The 15875-nt window shown below is 34.4% G+C and overlaps 1 protein-coding gene across 6 annotated transcripts in view; it reads right to left on the bottom strand.

Annotated features, from left to right (window-relative positions):
* Positions 1 to 13097, bottom strand: part of LOC125666707 (ATP-dependent translocase ABCB1-like) — a 108848-nt gene extending 95751 nt beyond the window's left edge. Inside the window, exons 1-4 of one of the 6 annotated variants that reach the window (XM_048899931.2) lie at positions 13019 to 13097; positions 5788 to 5821; positions 4065 to 4163; positions 1140 to 1193 (exon numbers count right to left, since the gene is read on the bottom strand). In XM_048899931.2, the coding sequence (XP_048755888.2) occupies positions 1140 to 1193; positions 4065 to 4163; positions 5788 to 5821; positions 13019 to 13024 (193 nt within the window). In that variant the 5' untranslated portion in view covers positions 13025 to 13097. The other 5 variants (XM_048899930.2, XM_048899932.2, XM_056151838.1 and 2 more) reach the window with 5 other exon arrangements.
* Between the last annotated feature and the right edge of the window lie 2778 nt (positions 13098 to 15875).

Genomic DNA, 15875 nt, shown 5'->3' with positions numbered 1-15875 from the left:
AGTAGCCTGTATTATAGCTCAATATTTCAGTGTACCAATGCAGTCCCTTAGGATATACAAGTAATTATTAAGGCTCCTTGTAAACATTAATATTTAATTAGTCTGATAATGTATTCTTATTGTAATTTTGTGTGTTATGATGTTCAATATTGTATATGCTAACATGTTTGGTGAAATCAAACAAACAAACAAATTTAAGGTGTAATTTATAATATTCATGTCATTTGTAAATTCACAGATCATTTAAGATTTATCTATAAATCTATCATTTTTCTTGTAGTAAAATTAACTATCAAAAATTGATTAATTATGCTAGCTAGTATTCAAAATGTCAAGCACACCATAAAATATTATATTTCATTTCACCCTTTTATCAAAATGGGATAATTTTAAATTTCCTATCACAGAATTTTTATGACTATATCATACATATATGGCAAAGTTAAAAATAACAATAGAATCCTTAGTTCGAGTGTGGGATAGGGAAATTCCACCAAGGAGACAGATTCGCAGTCTAGGACAAGGCTTTGTTTCAGAGATGGAATTTACCTATCTCTCAGGTTTTTCGGTCTCATCCGAAGGTCTGCCCCATTTAGTTGCCTCTTACAACAAGCAAGGGGTACTGAGATCGACTTAATTATTCTAAAAAGGCGGATCCCATGGGAGATTTGCAGGGTGCATTATTTATTACAATTTATTAATATGTTTGAATAACACACCTGGCAGTGAGTTTTATCGATTTTACTGATATGCTAAATATGTTATCATCTCTATAAAAACCAATGTGTAGGTGATTTTATACAAAATTCATATTTTTATGTATTTTGTTTATAGTTTCCACAATGCAGAAAACAACCATCTGTGTTTCATATCACCCAAGTATGAAGTTTTTATCTTGCAACCATCAAGCATGATAACCGAAACTCATTAAACATTATTTATTAATCAAAATATTTCTACTCGAGGTTGGTGTGGTTCGATTTACTACATACATATATCTAGGAATGTGAAACAATGAAGACTTATAATGGATGGTACTGTTAAGACATCCCTTCACAGATAGATAGAAAGAGGGTGCAATAGTCATTCTACTTCTAACGAGGTGCCACTAACTACCTCAAGAACACCTATAGGCCTACCGTTCTGACCAATGGGAGGGAGGGGTGATGAATTTACTGTCTTCGGTCCACTATCTGTGCAAGATATGTAACATTTTCATTATATATATATATATATATATATATACAACATTGAATTTCACAATTTTCTATAATTTTGAAAATTTAGGACAAATTTTGGCCCTCAAAGCCTTAGCTGAACTCTTTCACAAATTATCAGTACAGGTTTTTAAAAAAAAAGTTACATTTTTAAAATTTAAATCACTTTATACTGAAGATGCAGTGTGAAGAATTGAAGTATTACAAGACATTAGTACCATAATATTTGAAAATCTTCTCAAAAAATTAAAATGTTTCTGAGCTACAATGAACAATCATGCATGTAAATATAATGAATAATCATACATAAGATCTAAATTAACACTATAACTTTCTACAATGGCATATAGAGTACACAAGTAGTGTTAGAGAAGGTAGGGAAAATAAAATAAATGTAAAGGAACAGATGGAAACTAAACCATTTAAAAACAGAGTTTCCTTTGGATATATATACAATGTATAACAATTAAAGGCTACAGAAATATAATTCCAATCTGATACGCAAACTGAATAATCAAGTCTTTTGATTGGTTAATAAGAAAGATGCTCAAGAGTTTATACTTCGATAACCTTTGTTTACCTCAACTCTGATTGGATGTTAATTAGCCACTATGATTATGCCATTGATATCCTCATGGGCGGGTGTGACCGGTTGACAAACTTAATGTTAATTCACTTGGCTCTGATAGGATCTTATTATATTAGCCACTGTGATTATGCTGTCTCAACAATAATTAATTGCACCCAGGCTGCATTATGCGACAATTCAATTAGAAACCATATTCTTCAAACTGATTTTGACTACGAATCACTTCATTTACCTGATTAAGATATAGGGCACACGGCGGGTGTGACCGGTTGAGAGGGGATGCTTACCCCTAGGCACCTGATCCCACCTCTGGTATATCCAGGGGTCCGTGTTTGCCTATAACTCTTTATTTTGTATAGCTTATAGAAGTTATGAGAATTGATCACAGCTGTTCGTTAAATTACCTTTTATATTGTAACTTGATGGGATTCAGAGCTCATTTACTTTCAGTTTACTACTTTCACTTTATGTAGGTCCTATTATTCATTTATTGATCTATTCATCCACAAAAATTATATTCCCAAAGGGCAATGCAGCACTTCTCGAGGTGTGTAAACATTGATCAAAAACCAGGAGAATTCAATTTCAAAAGGTCATGCAATAGAACAAATGATGGATTTACATTAACCTCAAAACAAGATTTGCATTTATACTTGTCAATTTGAATCAAATTTAAAAGTTTTGCACAAATACACATTTCTATTTAAACATTCAACATAAAATGCATTGTGTAACACCACATTCATTCCAACCCACTGGACTGACATTGCACTAAGAATAAGTACTGTAATGCATGGTCAATTAAGTTTTATTTAACATTTCTATATTTACAACGAACAAATGATGCGTTGTATTGTTACAAATACACAGCTACAGGGATACACGATTTTAACCCCTTTAGCATCCGGCCCATACATACCATATTCTAATAGAGCTTTCAAAACAATCAAAAATAAAAAGAATATATATTCAACCTTGATGCGCATTAAACCAGAAATGCAAAATAGGAGAAATTATAAAGATTAGGAGAAAAAGAGACACCTGGCTACGGAGAGGACAGATTTATACAACACTAAAGAACAGCTAGGCTACAGAAAGGACAGATTTATACACGTACAACACTACAGAAAGGCATTGTCATACATATTCTGTATTAGTACAACCTAAACAAGTACAGCCCATAATAATTACTCATACAGTCAAATTACGTTATCTCAAATTCGATGGGACCAAGAAAAAACTTCGAGATGTTGAAGAATTCGAAATGTTGGAGGTAAAATACTAAAAGAATAATAAAGTGATTGAAACTTCCGAATCACTTCGACATATCCATGGTATTCGAGATACTGGTGATCAAGATATTGATGTTCAACTGTATACCTGTATCGTAATATATTTCATTGTCATAGTTCATACTTGTAATTATAACTTTTGCTTAATTCTTCATCTTATTCAGACAGTCTGATTATATGAATTTCTTATTCTGCAATATCATATTTCTTTATGTGATTGTATGCCAACATGTTTGGTGAAATGAAATAAAAGTATATATTGAGTCGAGATTGATATATGTACACCTGTATAACAATTATCATTAGGCCTCCTACGTTAAATATGTTTATACATGTACTGGAGAGATGCTGAGAAGTAGATTTACGACATTTGTTACGAAGCTGCGGAATATTAGCAGACAGTGGGAGAGTTAACTGATGGCTATACTACCTATACATATTCTGCTTACCTATGGGTGGCGGAATATTAACAGACAGTGGGAGGGTTAGTTTCTCTCAGTACTAATACTGACGACTACCTACATATTCTGCTTACCTATGGGTGGCAGAATATGAACAGACAGTGGGAGGGTTAGTTTCTCTCAGTACTAATACTGACGACTACCTACATATTCTGCTTACCTATGGGTGGCAGAATATGAACAGACAGTGGGAGGGTTAGTTTCTCTCAGTACTAATACTGACGACTACCTACATATTCTGTTTACCTATGGGTGGCAGAATATGAACAGACAGTGGGAGGGTTAGTTTCTCTCAGTACTAATACTGACGACTACCTACATATTCTGCTTACCTATGGGTGGCAGAATATGAACAGACAGTGGGAGGGTTAGTTTCTCTCAGTACTAATACTGACGACTACCTACATATTCTGCTTACCTATGGGTGGCAGAATATGAACAGACAGTGGGAGGGTTAGTTTCTCTCAGTACTAATACTGATGGCTATACTACATATTCTGCTTACCTATGGGTGGAAGGGTAGAGTTTTTTATATCTGTATGTGGTGTTCCGTTATCCATGGGAGGTAACTCTGAATTCCTCTTGGTTTCAATACCTTCGTCCGCTTTTAAAGAGAGATTTTTTTCTCGGCATTTCAATACATATAAGATTCAAATTTAAGTTGTACGTCCTCAATAGTTACATGTAAGCAATCTAAATTTTTTTTTTTAAATTTTGTCTGCACGCCCATTTCAACTTTTCACAGAACAGATTTGTAAAAAAAAAAGTCGTACATATCTATATGTTGTTTATATTGAATTTCCACAATATTTGAAGGATATAATTTATGTCAGTAAATCCATTATCAGAATATCAGACCAGCCTCGATGTCACACAGATATTATTATTTTTCAATATTTTTTAAGAATTTTTAAGATTAATTTATTTAGGAAAATCAATTTGAAAAGTAGATATTCTTCTTTTCAACAAAAATTTAACAAAATGCAAAATCATCACAAAGTATTGGCATTGATCCAGAGTTTTTTTTAATAGGATTGGGTGGGTGGGGGTGGAGGATTTGCAGTAAATGGCTGGGTGTCTGCAGGAGTCTGTCTTGAGGTCCTCAGCAAGTCTACTAGGCAGAGCCCTGGTGGGGGCCCATTGGGTGATTAGCCCTGGTGGGGGCCCAGTGAGTGATTAGCCCTGATGATATATTTTTATAGTGGGTGATTAGCTTCCTGAAACTTCTGAGTTCTGCCAAATAAGTGGTATATGTATAATTATATGTGTGTGTTTTTTGGACATATCTTTACAAATGGATCATGTTTGTGAGAGGGGGATGCACCCGGCATTCAGGAACCGCTATTGTTGTCATCAGTTTCAAATGTGAATATTTCTTGAAAAAGAGATTCGTTTTAGATATATATATGTAACAGGAAGGGAGAAAATACAACGGACCAGACCGGGATTCAAACCCGGGCCCCCTGAATCTCTAATCAGGTGCTCTACCAACTGAGCTTTCTGACCACCGGCGATCGAATCCGGCTGACTACTACATATGTAAAAGCACTGAGTTCCGACAACATCCGATACCTAAAAGTGTCGGATCCACAACGTGGATACAAGGTTAAATACAAAAAACTAAATTAAATACAAAAAAAAGCACTAATTTAAATGACCAACAATATGATTGAAACAGTTAAATTGTCAAATGTTTGGGACAATAGTTAATATATGGTATTTTTGTCCCGAAATTTTGACAATCTAATTTTTCATGTCTTTTCATGGTCATTTTAGTGCTTTATAATTAATTTTTATATTCAAAACAACATCCGATCCTTCACTGCATATAAATTTATGAATACAAAGGTGCATGTTTCACAACTTCTTTTAAATATGAACAATATCTGGTTGCAGGCTATAGTTAGTACATGTACATGTATTTCAAATATTTTTTTTTTGTTTCTAAAGCAAATGTTAATTAATGTTTATCTCTTATGTTCAATGAGGTTTTTTTTCCTCATTTTAAACTTAAAATGAATTGATATCTTAATTAATTTTTTTTTTTTCATTTCTTTATGTGAATATCATTAAAATCATTGAAGACTGATACTGATTGAAGACTGAAGAATATCGATTATCCAGTATGTATTGCAGGTGTTTGGTGGGGAAGAGGGTGCGAGTGTCGAGGTAATCAAAGCTAGCTAGCCGTCACCAGCACGGTACCGACCAAACAAATCTATACTCACCATCCATAGGTAAAACTGTATTATTGAAGTTTTTCTGTAACACAAAAATTAAAAGATCGTTAACATACATGTAGCATGTAGAAATAGAATAAGTTGTACTGTATTTTTAATCTTCCATGAAATCAAACAGGGTTTTTACCTTGCATTAAAGTGAATGTAAGCAGATTGCAAAATTCCCAAAATGACATATTTTCTCATTTCAGATTGATCAGTATATTGAGTCTGCACACAAATAATCAATGGCTTTAACTTTTGATTGGATTTGTTTCAGATCATGTTTCATTTAGTACAGAAATCTTTACATTTAGAATTACAAAAATTTCTCCATTTTTCTAAAAACAGAAGCAAAAATAAGAATTCATTTCACTGCATGCAAATAAAAAAAACCCAGTATTTACAATATACAAAAGGGTGGGCATTACAATTAATGCATGCAATTTAAATCTACTAAATTTAAAAAATGTAAGTGAAAAAAGATTAAAACTTTCGCCTGAAGAAATAAAAGTTCAGAAATCCCAGGAATTCCTAATAGATACTGTAAATTCTAAATATACACAAGGAATTTATTTTCGCGTAATTTTGCGAGATCGAAGCATCGAGACTCATAAATTGAAATTTCTCACTTTTATTTTTGTATTTCTAAAATAAATGTAAAGAATCTTGATTACCAAAGCATTCATGAATTTATGTTCTGACTCGTGATTTGCTGTATATATATACACGAGTCATTTCGCAATACTAAGACTTAGTTCTCGCATAAAATTAGGAATCTAACTGCAGTATTTAGAAATTCTTCATTGACATTAAGAATTTTTGTTATATATTCCTGACAAATTTTATGGTTTATCAGATGAAAATTAAAGTCTATCCAGGTGTTTGTCTCGAGGAGTCCTGGAATTATATCATTTAGGCTTTTATATTTCAAACATTTCGGGACTGAGGAAGTTATTCTGCACCATACACAAAAACAAGAACTAAAATTTACTTCTATTCTACTACGGTCCAGAAATATATACAGGCGATTGTTTACCTATACAGCTACGAAATAAGTCACTGTGATGTCATGGTTGTTTCCGAAACCAACTAGGCCTACATATTTTTTTATGACGAAAAAGGTGAAATGGTAGGTACGTACGTCATCACTGTACTAGACCTATTTTGAAAAAAATTTCAAGTATTTATTTTGAAGTTTTTTCTTAGACAGATTATATCAACTGCTTTGATTGATTGATTGTATATTGTTTAACTTTCCTCCTGAGAATTTTTTCACTCATACAGAGATGTCAAATCGCCAGTGAAGGGCTGCAAAATTTAGACCTATGCTCAGTGCTTAAAGTCTTTGAGCAGGGAGCTGGATCTTTATCGTGCCACACCTGCTATGACACGAGAACTCGGTTTTTGCGGTCTTATCCGAAGACCTGCCACATTTAGTCACCTCTTACGACAAGCAAGGGGTACTAAGGATCTATTCTAACCCGAATCCCCACGGGACCCAATTGCTTTGAATACACAGTCCAGAAAACTTACATAGTAATACGTGAAAGAGCTAGAGTGACTCTTCCCTGTTCAGCATCGCCATGTTTGTTTGCATGTGTATCGATTTCAGAACACAGACGATTGATTTATGTATAAATATTGAATGACAAATATTGCAACATATATTAATTTAAATTGAATTATCAGTTATCAACTTTCTTGCTGTATTAGCAAAATACGAACTGTACAAGCAAGATGTGTATAAATTTTCTCATAATTGGTTATTACACATAAAGGTATATCGCAGAATAATGACCATGCATAACATTCCCTTGACCTTTGCGATAACTGTGGTAGAATTTTTATTTCAGATTTAGTTTAATTAATATTTGATTCAATTAATACAGAAAAGGATCAGACAACAGCTTTGATAAGCCTTGATATAATTGTCCTGTCCGTGTATAATTAGTTATCGTGCAGTAGGTCTGAACATATAATTATGTATATGTATATATATAAATAGGAAATGTGAATATTTTATAGTGAAAAGTACATGTAGAAATGAAGGAATAAAATACATAGATGCAAAAATAAATCTTGAGGATCACAAATTACACATGCAGACAATAACATAAGAGTTTAATTTCATATAGCTCAAACTGTGACAAATACAAGATCAGTTGCCATGATTACAATCTAATCTCAAAAAATTTAAATTTACCAATTTGAAAACTGATCCTCTTTTAACTGTAACCTTAAACTGAATCAATTTATTTTTTCTCTCTTCAATTTTTATTGTTTAAATAATTTACCTCTATTCTATGGTTTTCACTTAAATGTATACATGCACTCGTAGCATAGTTACTGGAATTAAACACTTGGAATTGTGAGATATAAATAAAATTTGGATCTGTAATCATGGGATTAGATCTACCTGACTGTTACAGGTAGTCTTTGTTTGAAGGTCAACAACGATAAGCACATATATTGACATTTGCACTTGAATGCTGGGATTCAAAAATAGGATAAGCATATACATAAAGGTAGTGTTTCTGGGTACTAAAATGGATGTCTGGTGGATATCGGGGTCCTACGGTGGTTGATTGGTTACAGGGTGGGTGTTTTGTAGGGTGTTTGTTTGGGAACTAGATGGGTGTTTAGGTACTAGGGTGGGTGTTTAGGTACTAGGGTGGGTGTTTAGGTACTAGGGTGGGTGTTTAGGTACTAGGGTGGGTGTTTGGGTACTAGGGTTCATGCTTGGGTACTAGGGTGGGTGTTTGAATACTAGGATGGGTGTTTAGGTACTAGGGTGGGTGTTTAGGTACTAGGGTGGGTGTTTAGGTACTAGGGTGGGTGTTTAGGTACTAGGGTGGGTGTTTAGGTACTAGGGTGGGTGTTTGGGTACTAGGGTGGGTGTTTAGGTACTAGGGTGGGTGTTTAGGTACTAGGGTGGGTGTTTGGGTACTAGGGTGGGTGTTTAGGTACTAGGGTGGGTGTTTGAATACTAGGAGGGGTGTTTATGTACTAGGGTTGGTGTTAGTGTACTAGGGTAGTTTTTTTGGGTACTAGTGTGGGTGATTAGGTACTAGGGTGGATGTTGGGCTTGGGTACTAGGGTGGGTGTTTGGATACTTTAACATAGTTAAAGGGTAAGTCTTTGGGTACTAGATGGATATTTGGGTCCTAAGGTGGGTATTTGGTAGTAGGGTGGGTGTTTGGGTACTAGGGTGGGTGTTTGGGTACTAGTGTAGGTGTTTGGTACTAGATGGGAGGTTAGGTACAAGAGTGACTGTTTGGTACTAGGGTGGGTGTTTGGATACTCTAGATGGATATTTGGGTCCTAAGGTGGGTGTTTAGGTACTAGGGTGGGTGTTTGGATACTCTAGATAGATATTTGGGTCCTAAGGTGGGTGTTTAGGTACTAGGGTGGGTGTTTGGATACTCTAGATGGATATTTGGGTCCTAAGGTGGGTGTTTAGGTACTAGGGTAGGTGTTTGGATACTCTAGATGGATATTTGGGTCCTAAGGTGGGTGTTTAGGTACTAGGGTGGGTGTTTGGATACTCTAGATGGATATTTGGGTCCTAAGGTGGGTGTTTAGGTACTAGGGTGGGTGTTTGGATTACCTGATGGATGCTTGGGTACTTATATAGTTAAAGGGTAAGTATTTGGGTACTAGGTGGATATTTGGGTCCTAAGGTGGGTATTTGGTACTAGGGTGGGTGTTTGGGTACTAGTGTGGGTGTTTAAGTACTGTAGTAAATTATTTGGTGTGTGTTTGGGTACTAGTGTGGGTGTTTAAGTACTGTAGTAAATTATTTGGTGAGTGTTTGGGTACTAGTGTGGGTGTTTAAGTACTGTAGTAAATTATTTGGTGTGTGTTTGGGTACTAGGGTGGGTGTTTAAGTACTATAGTAAATTATTTGGTGTGTGTTTGGGTACTAGTGTGGGTGTTTAAGTACTGTAGTAAATTATTTGGTGTGTGTTTGGGTACTAGTGTGGGTGTTTAAGTACTGTAGTAAATTATTTGGTGTGTGTTTGGGTACTCACGGAATTGTATGAGGTTATGGAGAGGTGAAGATTATAAATAATTTATTGTATTGTGCAAAAAGAAATTACGTACAGTGACACTTCAAAGCTTACAAAATTGAAATGAGGAAAAAATGGGTTACTTTCTTTGGAACAAATTAGACTAGAATAAATGGTAACTAAAGATCTACTATAAACATAATATTTAAGCAAAGTTAGAGAAATCCATAGCTACTCCGTAAAATCTCTTCTACTTTGAATCTTTCGTTTTCTGTCTTAACTCATCTAAAACAGCAAGAAAACACATACAGAAAAATACGTTTAAAGATATATATATATATATATATATATATATATATATATATATATATATTTGACGTACAGGGGTTTCAACAGTTTCGTTTAAAGTCAGCATTTTGCGAATTCTATGTTTGTTTCGTTATAAGGATCTAGTTTGCCAATACAATCTATCATTGGGGCAAATGCTGTCTGACGTGTTTCATACCGATTGTTAGACCGTTCGTGGCACAATGATTTTCACTACGGATAATTCCGTTTACCTGATCAAGATATAGGGTTCACGGTGGGTGTGACCGGTCGACAGGGGATGCTTACTCCTCCTTGGCACCGCTGGTGTGTCCAGGGGTCCGTGATTGCCCAACTATTTATTTTGTATTGCTTGTGGGATTTGTGAGATTGATCGCTGTTCGTTATCTTCACCTTTCATCTGTTTAATTCTACTTTTATTCTTAATTGTGTGTTTCTAAAGTACTTGTTTTAAGACCTCCGTATTCCTCCTTTATTTTACACACATTTATCAAACTCTGATCTTCCAGTTCCTTATGCATAATTTCACGTCGCTCATCTGTACAGCCGCCGTGTACCTTATTTCACATCGTTCATTTGTACAGCCGCCGTGCACCTTATTTCACATCGCTCATTTGTACAGCCGCCGTGCACCTTATTTCATATCGCTCATTTGTACAGCCGCCGTGCACTTTATTTCATATCGCTCATTTGTACAGCCGCCGTGCACCTTATTTCACATCGTTCATTTGTACAGCCGCCGTGCACCTTATTTCATATCGCTACTCGAATAATGCACGCAAATTTGTATACAATTAAAAATAAATACTAGTACAGTTATATCTATCCTGACAGTCCTGAAGTTATACAAAAGCACAGGGGCTAGGCCTGTTTTGGCCTGAACTCTGTAATACCATAAATATAATCCGCGACCTACTTCGGGGGCATTGTTGAAATTTTTGGAAAATATGTAGGGGTTTTATATTTTGTTGGGTTTTTTTTTTTCGTATATTTTTTTTACCATATATGTATAATAAATATCGCTTTATACAAACATTACATGATGATTTATTTTATGCGTTTAGAGTTTGCCTTTCTTGGAATCCTTTATCATCCTTCAAATATGGAAATCATTAACCCAATACGAAGAGAAGTCAAGGCCAGATGATTTTAGATATATCATAAGAATTTTTTAAAAAAATTTTAAACGTTTCTCAAAAATGACTTTAGTCAGCGTTTTCTAATTTTTCTCTTATCTATTTATAATATCCACGACCCGGTGCAACGAATAAACGAAATATATTAGTTTATATACCGAAATCCACCCCAAAAGAACCGAAATCCACCACCAAACAACAAAATCCACCCGAGATGACGACTCTAGGGGTGAAATACCTTTATGGATAACATTTACATAACTTCAAATGATGAAATAATTCTTTTGTATATTTCATGTCATCCATGACCCGGGCGCCTGTAGGTCGTGTACATATAGTTGAGGCGGAAATGTGTACATCTTACGACAGACGTATGTCAGTGGCACAGGGGCTAAATAATACAAAACTTCAATATCTGACAACCGAGCCCCTGTGGTCAGTGGCTGTGATCGTGTACGTTCAAATATGAACGATACAAGTCGATCGTGTGTGTATATACACTCAACAATAAGATTAACATTCTATATACAGAGTTATGTGCATGCAAAATATATATAACACGTTCTCTCTCTCTCTCTCTCTCTCTCTCTCTCTCTCTCTCTCTCTCCACAATTTAAAAGTCAAAGCGATGATACAAACCTCAGACATTTCCATTTCACGTATGCAAGCTTAAAATCCACTCGGTATTTATCTATTTTTAACAGTTTATAATCTCACAGAACGCAGCTACGGCCATATCATCCGACTGTATAAACGAGATCTGCAACAATGTCGACTCGCCTTCGCAATACCGAAGCTACCCGTGTACTAGTTTTTCAACCTCTCTTCACGTTCCTGACCTCGCAGTGTATATAGTGTATATCGATTCATGGTTGGTTTTGCAACGGTGTATATTTATAGAGCGGGTAAAAACCCCTTTAAACGTTTGATTAAATAGTGGCGCATTAAGGTTCAATTACTGTGTACGTAGATCGAATTCTCATACTCACCTTCTTTATTTGAACACCATGATTTTTATTAAAAATGAAATTCTATAGATTCTGAAGTAGAATATTTTTATAATGCAGAAACGGTCACTAAACAGTTTAGTGTAATGACCTGCAGAAACTGGAGCTGACCTGAAAACAGGCCTTACATATACATATAAGTATTGACCATTGATTAAAACTGACCAATGGTGACAATATTGACCTTGAATCAATAGGACCGAAAGAACCAAAAAAAAAAAAAAAAAAAACTATTAAAATTTGACCTACAAACCTAGTTATTAGTCGGATCATGACATGTATTATTTTCACCAGAGATTGTTACAATGTACAATTGTACCAACAATTTTGATACCTGTATCAGCATTAGGCATAAATTCGTAATCTGTAGATATTTCTTAATTGTGAGCTCATATGGCTTTAAAACTGTCTAACGAATCCACGCAATATAAGTTTTAGATTTTAAGATGCAATTAATAACATTTAAAAAAAAAAAAAAAATCCATTATCGTATTAATGCAAAAATTTGAGAGGATGAACTAGCTGCATGTAACCTGAGCTATAATCGTTATAGAGAACTAAACCATTTCACTTTTAAAATTCCCCAACTCTTATTTCTAGAATACGTATAAATTTAGATTAATGTAAGAAATGAACCAATACACATATTATCAATTATACCACGTGTCCCCCAATTATCCCAACCTTATTAATTAATCATCTGTGATTATTTGCATGTATAATTACTAAATAATGATAATTTTAACAAAATACCAACCTCCATCTTGCTTTCTGGATATCCCTGTAACAAATGAATTCAATGAATAAAATATCTAGAATTATGCTCAGACTGATTTATTTTAGGATACGGGTAATCAACGACGGTTGGATCAAAAACATTACGCATGTGTTCTAATTTAATTGAGTATGCGGATTACTAATGTACATTGTACTAGTTTATGAGTGATTATCTAGTACGGGAAATACGGATGTCCTCGGGATGTTACATAACAGTACTACTATTTACATCCTATGTTAGCAAAACTGCCGAGAATTCCGGCAATGGTTTCATGGCGCCGCCATTTTTAAAAAGCACCCCATCGTGGCGAATATCTAGTACTCTGTACGTCAGTGGGAATGTGGCACACATCCAAACTAGTATATCTCTGTGCACTTGGGAACAGAGGCTTATTGTTTCATATTGAATTAGTAACACTCTGAGTCAGTAATTTAGTTCTCACAGGTATGCATGCGCGAAGTTACGAAACATTTTGATTTTTTACAATTAATTAAAGTACCATGAACAATCGACACGGATAACCTTGGACTTCAAGGAATATTCTATAGGTTGTGATAGGTACCAAGAAAAAAATACAAAAACAATAATCAGTGGCGGATTCAGCGCTGGTTGCACCGCCCTCCCCTAAATATTAGACCCCAAACAGGCAGATAGATAGACAGAGATATAGAGAGAGAGATTAGAGAGAGAGAGATGCCCAAAAGCACTAGATTATATACATAAAGCACTAGATTATACACATAAAGCACTAGATTACATACATAAAGCACTAGATTACATACATAAAGCACTAGATTACATACATAAAGCACTAGATTATATACATAAAGCACTAGATTATACACATAAAGCACTAGATTATATACATAAAGCACTAGATTATATACATAAAGCACTAGATTACATACATAAAGCACTAGATTACATACATAAAGCACTAGATTACATACATAAAGCACTAGATTATATACATAAAGCACTAGATTACATACATAAAGCACTAGATTACATACATAAAGCACTAGATTACATACATAAAGCACTAGATTACATACATAAAGCACTAGATTATATACATAAAGCACTAGATTACATACATAAAGCACTAGATTATATACATAAAGCACTAGATTATATACATAAAGCACTAGATTACATACATAAAGCACTAGATTACACACATAAAGCACTAGATTATATACATAAAGCACTAGATTATATACATAAAGCACTAGATTATATACATAAAGCACTAGATTACATACATAAAGCACTAGATTACACACATAAAGCACTAGATTATATACATAAAGCACTAGATTATATACATAAAGCACTAGATTATATACATAAAGCACTAGATTATACACATAAAGCACTAGATTATACACATAAAGCACTAGATTATACACATAAAGCACTAGATTATATACATAAAGCACTAGATTATATACATAAAGCACTAGATTATATACATCTTATTTTGTCAGAACTCTGTAGTACCAGGAGGCGTCAGCCTTTTACTGCACCCCTGTTCCGAGGCTGAATAAATGTCTGGATCCGCCACTAATAATCGTACGGCATTACGCGATAATTTTATATATTGACTGGGATATTTCACTACATATACATTTATTCTATCGCGATGTCCGGGATTTCCTATGTATCGTGTAGAGAAAATGTTCAAACATTCTGTACCACTTAATTTCCGCTTCAGACACAATTAACAAGAGCCATATTTTGTCAAATCATTAATGAGATGCAGTTTCACAATGAATTTCTCAAGTATTGAATAATACAAGGGAGTAACGATCGCTCTAAAAAGAGATGTTTCTAAAACGCCGAACGGAAAACGAAACGTATGCAACACTAATTTAAATATTAGGAGGAGGTCAACAATTTGTAAAATCAATTTTTAACAGTGTTATCATGAACAAAGGGAAACAGAAATTACAGAGGAAATGGGAATTCATCCTCAGAATCCCCCATTTCATATACTTCATACAAATACATATGTATTTTAAAAACCATTAGCTTATTATGAAGCATATAAAAAAACAAGCAACTGACCCCCCCCCCCTTATTCCCTCTCCCACCGATTGTGACAGTATATTGTAAAGAAAAACAAAATAAAACAAATATGATACTGAAAAACAAACAAATCTGAAATATGACTTAACTTTGCAAATCTTATTACTTTATTACCAATTTTAAAAGAGGTAATTATCAACACCCCCCAAAATCGACATTGAAAAATATAAGGGAATTCTCTCAACAATAAGTTTCCTCACATATAGCATCTAGTGGACCTATAAATGTCTAATTAGTGGGATAGTGAATCTTCAGTCAGTGAATAAGACGATAAAATGTATTGAAAGCGGTAGGAAATACAAACTAATATCGAAAGAAATGTTTTACTAAATTAGAAACATCATATTTGCAATATTCTGGATATGATACATACGACCAACGTGATATGATAATAATTCTGTGTATTTAATTACTCCCTGAATACTTATCAATTACTTAGTTAGTATATCAGTCGAATTCGGGGGATGAAATTGAACTAAGAAACTTACTCAAATACTGATTTGTCACACCCCCCCGCCAATCTCTACCCAGAGTTATCGTTCCCGCTACGCGTAGCGTAATACGCCCTCTGGTGAGAGATTGCACTCCCGCATGTAAACAAGTTGTTTTACGCCTTACTGAATACGAGAGTTCTCTAAGGGGAAAGAAATCGAACTTTATTTATATTTTTAGTATTGACGAACTAGATCGTTATATAACGACCATAGAATTTGCAAAATGCTGACTTCAACCGAAACTGTTTTGA

The sequence above is a fragment of the Ostrea edulis genome, chromosome 10 (genome assembly GCF_947568905.1).
Source record: "Ostrea edulis chromosome 10, xbOstEdul1.1, whole genome shotgun sequence".
NCBI classification, from domain to species: domain Eukaryota; kingdom Metazoa; phylum Mollusca; class Bivalvia; order Ostreida; family Ostreidae; genus Ostrea; species Ostrea edulis.
The sequence above is the reverse complement of the archived record's forward strand: the minus strand, read 5'-3'. Positions and strand labels throughout refer to the sequence as shown.